This window comes from Pristiophorus japonicus, unplaced genomic scaffold (assembly GCF_044704955.1).
Source record: "Pristiophorus japonicus isolate sPriJap1 unplaced genomic scaffold, sPriJap1.hap1 HAP1_SCAFFOLD_424, whole genome shotgun sequence".
Lineage (NCBI taxonomy): Eukaryota > Metazoa > Chordata > Chondrichthyes > Pristiophoridae > Pristiophorus > Pristiophorus japonicus.
In genome coordinates, this window is record NW_027254135.1 from 497032 (window position 1) to 503957 (window position 6926).

General features: G+C 59.6%; 1 protein-coding gene across 1 annotated transcript in view; it reads right to left on the bottom strand.

Annotated features, from left to right (window-relative positions):
• Window positions 1-2494: 2494 nt before the first annotated feature.
• Window positions 2495-6926, bottom strand: part of sez6l2 (seizure related 6 homolog (mouse)-like 2) — a gene marked incomplete at its 5' end in the record, with an annotated part of 28344 nt that continues 23912 nt past the window's right edge. Inside the window, 4 exons of the mRNA XM_070873188.1 lie at window positions 2495-2524; window positions 4272-4374; window positions 4500-4617; window positions 5114-5152. Coding sequence (XP_070729289.1) covers window positions 2495-2524; window positions 4272-4374; window positions 4500-4617; window positions 5114-5152 — 290 coding nt within the window. The remainder of the gene's footprint in view (window positions 2525-4271; window positions 4375-4499; window positions 4618-5113; window positions 5153-6926) is intronic.

The window sequence follows — 6926 nt, forward strand, 5'->3', positions numbered from 1 at the left end:
TCTCGACCGTCTTTGGCACATGACGCTCACGCCGCGGTCCGCCGCGGGATTTCCAGACGGTCAGCGATCCGAGCAAGGCGGGCGTTTGTTGGTGGAGGGAGGGAGGGAGGGAGAGAGGGAGGGAGGGAGGGAGAGAGGGAGGGTGAGGGAGACAGGGAGAGAAGGAGGGAGAGAGAGAGAAGGAGGGAGAGAGAGAGCGAGAGGGAGAGGGAAAGTGGGAGAGAGAGAGACGGAGATGGGAGAGAGAGACGGAGAGGGGGAGAGAGAGAGACGAAGAGGAGGAGAGAGAGAGACGGAGAGTGGGAGAGAGAGATGGAGAGGGGGAGAGAGAGAGACGGAGAGTGGGAAAGAGAGACGGAGAGTGGGAGAGAGAGACAGAGAGGGGGAGAGAGAGAGACGGAGAGTGGGCGAGAGAGACGGAGAGTGGGCGAGAGAGACGGAGAGTGGGCGAGAGAGACGGAGAGTGGGAGAGAGAGACGGAGAGTAGGAGAGAGAGACGGAGAGTGGGAGAGAGAGACGGAGAGTGGGAGAGAGAGACGGAGAGGGGGAGAGAGAGACGGAGAGTGGGAGAGAGACGTAGAGTGGGAGAGAGAGACGGAGAGGGGGAGAGAGAGATGGAGAGGGGGGAGAGAGAGACGGAGAGTGGGCGAGAGAGACGGAGAGTGGGCGAGAGAGACGGAGAGTGGGAGAGAGAGACGGAGAGTGGGAGAGAGAGACGGAGAGTGGGCGAGAGAGACGGAGAGTGGGCGAGAGAGACGGAGAGGGGGAGAGAGAGACGGAGAGGGGGAGAGAGAGACGGAGAGTGGGAGAGAGAGAGACGGAGAGTTGGAGAGAGAATGAGAGAGGAGAGGGACGATGAACATGGAGAGGGAGAGCCCGGATTACGGGAGCAAGGAGGGGTACAGACAGAAGGCGAAGGGGGGGGGTGATAATCCTTTCACCCCCCCCCACCCCCGCTGCCCTCCGGACCCTGAGCCCCCAGTGACGGACCTGTGGGAGGGGGCCAGGATACCTGCCCCCTCCGATGGGCACGTGACACGAACACCCGGCGACGGGAAAAGCGCGCGAGGCATCGAGGGAACGAGGAGCAGGCCGAGGAGGGCTTGGGGGGGGATGGGGAGGAGCTGAAAATGGGGGAGGAGGGGGGAGGGGGATAGAGATACCCGTGCGGGAGGGCGGGGGGGGGGGGGCGAGAGCTGATTGGAACGGCCGCTGGGAGGGGGGAGGGGGGAAGTGAATGGGAATCGCGCCAGTCACCAAACAGCGGATGACGAGTTGGGAGAGACGGAAGGCGGCGGGGAATATCCTCCTCGCCGGCCCCTCCACCCCACCTTCCTCGCTGGCCCCGTCCCCCCGGCCGACGGTTAAAGACCCTCGGGAAAGCTCCTGGAAACTCCCCCGGCGCGGGCGCGAGAGACTCGCGGACCTGCAGAGGGCCAGCGCCTAAGAGGAGATCTCGCGCGCCGGCTCACGTAAACTGCTCCCCCTCCTCCCCGAGCAACCCCTTTCCCGCTGCACACACACACACACACACGCGCACCCCCCCCCCCATAGAGTGACTGTTGAGCCCCCTCCCCACCAACCCCCTCCCCATCGTAGTCCGCTGAGCCCACCCAGTTCCGCCCCCCCCCTCCCCTCTCCGTCAAACCTCACTCCAACGTCCCCGCCATCCAGTACACACACAGAGCAGATGGCCACACCGAGAGTGACACAGACACGGGACAGAGTCTCGCCTGCACCGTAACCACCCCCCCCCCCAAGAGTGACTGTTGATCCCCCCCCCCCAAACCCTCCCCATCGTAGTCCGCTGAGCCCACCCAGTTCCGCCCCCCCCCACCTCTCCGTCAAACCTCACTCCAACGTCCCCGCCATCCAGTACACACACAGAGCAGATGGCGACACCGACAGTGACACAGACACGGGACAGAGTCTCGTCTGCACCGTAACCGCCCCCCCCCTCCAAGAGTGACTGTTGATCCCCCCCCCCCAAACCCTCCCCATCGTAGTCCGCTGAGCTCACCCAGTTCCGCCCCCCTCCCCCGCTCCGTCAAACCTCACTCCAACGTCCCCGCCATCCAGTACACACACAGAGCAAACAAATCTGTCCGGATTCTGCCAAGCATACACACACACACACGACCCCCATTTGCCCCCCACCCCCCCCCCCCCCACCCACGCCCCACAACCCTCCCTGCCTCCAAAGGGCTCAAACACAGGCAATGCGAAGCAGGGCGAGTGGTTTCCTGTACGCGGGAGGGAGTTGGGGCTGTGGGGTGGGCCGGGGGGGGGGGAAGGGAGAGGAAGGTACTGAGGGGTAGACCGAGCTGTCGGATTGAGGGAGCGACCGAGAGGCTGAGGTCCCTCGGCATGTCCAGGGCATTGGAGCAGGGAGCGAGGTAGGAGATGGAGCGTTGGGGGAGAGAAGGGAGGGGGCGGGGGTTTGAATCACGCCGATGGTCCGCGCAAAGTCACACTCGGACTCAGGACATGATTCTCAGATTGAAACTTCGTACTCCCGCGTATCCTGGCAGAGAGAGGAGAGAAAAATATAATCAGGAACATTGGGCAGTGTGGAGGGAGCTTTACTCTGTATCTAACCCCGTGCTGTACCTGCCCTGGGAGTGTTTGATGGGACAGTGTAGAGGGAGCTTTACTCTGTATCTAACCCCGTGCTGTACCTGCCCTGGGAGTGTTTGATGGGACAGTGTAGAGGGAGCTTTACTCTGTATCTAACCCCCTGTACCTGCCCTGGGAGTGTTTGATGGGACAGTGTCGGGGGAGCTTTACTCTGTATCTAACCCCCTGTCCCTGCCCTGGGAGTGTTTGATGGGACAGTGTAGAGGGAGCTTTACTCCGTATCTAACCCCCTGTACCTGCCCTGGGAGTGTTTGATGGGACAGTGTAGAGGGAGCTTTACTCTGTATCTAACCTCCTGTACCTGCCCTGGGAGTGTTTGATGGGACAGTGTAGAGGGAGCTTTACTCCGTATCTAACCCCCTGTACCTGCCCTGGGAGTGTTTGATGGGACAGTGTAGAGGGAGCTTTACTCTGTATCTAACCCCCTGTACCTGCCCTGGGAGTGTTTGATGGGACAGTGTAGAGGGAGCTTTACTCTGTATCTAACCCCCTGTACCTGCCCTGGGAGTGTTTGATGGGACAGTGTAGAGGGAGCTTTACTCTGTATCTAACCCCCTGTACCTGCCCTGGGGGTGTTTGATGGGACAGTGGAGAGGGAGCTTTACTCTGTATCTAACCCCCTGTACCTGCCCTGGGAGTGTTTGATGGGACAGTGTAGAGGGAGCTTTACTCTGTATCTAACCCCCTGTACCTGCCTTGAGAGTGTTTGATGGGACAGTTTCGAGGGAGCTTTAATCTGTATTTAACCCCGTGCTGTATCTGCCTGGGAGTGTTTGATGGGACAGTGTAGAGGGAGCTTTACTCTGTATCTAACCCCCTGTACCTGCCCTGGGAGTGTTTGATGGGACAGTGTAGAGGGAGCTTTACTCTGTATCTAACCCCCTGTACCTGCCCTGGGAGTGTTTGATGGGACAGTGTAGAGGGAGCTTTACTCTGTATCTAACCCCCTGTACCTGCCCTGGGAGTGTTTGATGAGACAGTGTAGAGGGAGCTTTACTCTGTATCTAACCCCCTGTACCTGCCCTGGGAGTGTTTGATGGGACAGTGTAGAGGGAGCTTTACTCTGTATCTAACCCCCTGTACCTGCCCTGGGAGTGTTTGATGGGACAGTATAGAGGGAGCTTTACTCTGTATCTAACCCCCTGTACCTGCCCTGGGAGTGTTTGATGGGACAGTGCAGAGGGAGCTTTACTCTGTATCTAACCCCCTGTACCTGCCCCGGGAGTGTTTGATGGGACAGTGTAGAGGGAGCTTTACTCTGTATCTAACCCCCTGTACCTGCCCCGGGAGTGTTTGATGGGACAGTGTAGAGGGAACTTTACTCTGTATCTAATCCTCTGTACCTGCCCTGGGAGTGTTTGATGGGACAGTGTAGAGGGAGCTTTACTCTGTATCTAACCCCCTGTACCTGCCCTGGGAGTGTTTGATGGGACAGTGTAGAGGAAGCTTTACTCTGTATCTAACCCCCTGTACCTGCCCTGGGAGTGTTTGATGGGACAGTGTAGAGGGAGCTTTACTCTGTATCTAACCCCCTGTACCTGCCCTGGGAGTGTTTGATGGGACAGTGTAGAGGGAGCTTTACTCTGTATCTAACCCCCTGTACCTGCCCTGGGAGTGTTTGATGGGTCACTTACCCCTGCTTCATACAATGGGTTGCTGAAGTCGGACTCAATGGTGATGGGGCTGTAGGAGTGGGAGTTGGAGAGAGGAAGTCGGAAGATGGATTTTCCTTGGAACCTGCGAATGGAGCAGAGAACGTTCAATCGGCTGACCCAGGACCCCAAGATCAACCTCCCCTCTCCCTCCCCCTCCCTCCCCTCTCCCTCCCCCTCCCTCGCCCCACCCTCCCATTGGCCACTCACTTGGTGTAGTATAGGTAAATCCCACCAATCAGAAGGATGACCAGGACGATCGGCATGACGATGGCCAGAACGATGTTGCCCCCCTCCATCTGATGAGATGGGTCCGTTGTCCGGGAAACTGTGAGAGAGAGAGAACATGTCTTCACCAAACGGGGGAACCGACTCTCCCCGGGGTACCTGTCTCCCCCACGGGGGAACCGACTCTCCCCGGGGTACGGGTCTCTCCCCACGGGGGAACCGACTCTCCCCGGGGTACGGGTCTCCCCCCCACGGGGGAACCAATTCTCCCCGGGGTACGGGTCTCCCGCCACGGGGGAACCAATTCTCCCCGGGGTACGGGTCTCTCCCCCAGGGGGGAACCAATTCTCCCCGGGGTACGGGTCTCTCCCCCAGGGGGGAACCGACTCTCCCCGGGGTACGGGTCTCCCCCACGGGGGAACCGACTCTCCCCGGGGTACCTGTCTCCCCCACGGGGGGAACCGACTCTCCCCGGGGTACGTGCCTCCCCCCCACGGGGGGAACCGACTCTCCCCGGGGTACGTGCCTCCCCCCCTACTGGGCACCCACTCTCCCCAGGTCCCACCCCACGGGGCACCGACTCTCTGCACCCCTACCTTGCAGCTTCCGATCATCGTACAGCTCCTCGTACGTCACTAAAAGGCAAAGAAGCGACAATCAGATACAGGCCACTGAACAGCGGGGTCCGTCGCTTGGGCTATTCGCACCTAGGAGGCATCGCCTGGGAGGAAAGCCAGTTACAGAGCCGAGCGACGGGGGGGGCGGGGTGGGGGGAGGGTAACTAGAGGTGGAGGTGTTCCCATGCGCCTGCTGCCCTTGTCCTTCGAGGATGGGGAGAAGCCACGGGTTTGGGAGGGGCTGCCGAGGAAGTCTTGACGAGTTGCTTTGTGCATCATCGTCACTGGCAGTCCCTCGTTTGACATAACTGGGTCACGTTTGGTTGCTCGACCGATCGCTTCAGCTGTGACTGGCAGTTCATCAGTGTGTGAGAAATAGAACGCTTCTCCCCGAATCGGGTGTAACTTGTGATGGAGATGGCAACCTGGACATAACAGCAGCATTACTGCGATCAGTTTTACTCCATGTCATCATCATCATCATCGTCAGTCCCTCGGAATCGAGGAAGACTTGCTCCCACTCTAACAGTGAGTCCTTCGGTGGCTGAACAGCCCAATACGAGAACCACAGTCCCTGTCACAGGTGGGACACACAGTGGTTGAGGGAAGGGGAGGGTGGGACAGACGGACGTTGAGGGAAGGGGAGGGTGGGACTGGTTTGCCGCACGCTCCTTCCGCTGCCCGCGCTTGGTTTCTGCACGCTCTCGGCGACGAGACTCGAGGTGCTCAGCGCCCCCTCCCAGATGCACTCCCTCCACTTGGGGCGGACTGGTCTTTGGGCCCAGGGACTCCCAGGTGTCGGTGGGGGATGTTGCACTTTATATCAGGGAGGGCTTTGAGGGTGGTCCCTTGTAACGTTTCCTCTGCCCCACCTTTGGCCCGTTTGCCCGTGAAGGAGTTCCCGAGTAGAGCGCTCGCTTTGGGGAGTCCCGTGTCTGGGGGGGGGACATGTGGACAATGTGGCCCTGCCCAGCGGAGCTGGTCGAGTGTGGTCAGTGCTTCGATGCTGGGGATGTTGGGCCTGGTCGAGGACGCTAACGTTGGTGCGTCTGTCCTCCCGGGGGATTTGCAGGATCTTGCGGAGACAGCGTTGGTGGTATTTCTCCAGCGACTGGAGGTGTCTACTGTACATGGTCCGTGTCTCTGAGCCATACAGGAGGGTGGGTATCACTACAGCCCTGTAGACCATGAGCTGGGGGTGAGATACCTACTGTACACGGTCCGTGTCTCTGAGCCATACAGGAGGGCGGGTATCACTACAGCCCTGTAGACCATGAGCTGGGGGTGAGATACCTACTGTACATGGTCCGTGTCTCTGAGCCCTACAGGAGGGCGGGTATCACTACAGCCCTGTAGACCATGAGCTGGGGGTGAGATACCTACTGTACACGGTCCGTGTCTCTGAGCCATACAGGAGGGCGGGTATCACTACAGCTCTGTAGACCATGAGCTGGGGGTGAGATACCTACTGTACATGGTCCGTGTCTCTGAGACACACAGGAGGGCGGGTATCACTACAGCCCTGTAGACCATGAGCTGGGGGTGAGGTACCTACTGTACATGGTCCGTGTCTCTGAGCCACACAGGAGGGCGGGTATCACTACAGCCCTGTAGACCATGAGCTGGGGGTGAGATACCTACTGTACATGGTCCGTGTCTCTGAGCCACACAGGAGGGCGGGTATCACTACAGCCCTGTAGACCATGAGCTGGGGGTGAGGTACCTACTGTACACGGTCCATGTTTCTGAGCCACACAGGAGGGCGGGTATCACTACAGCCCTGTAGACCATG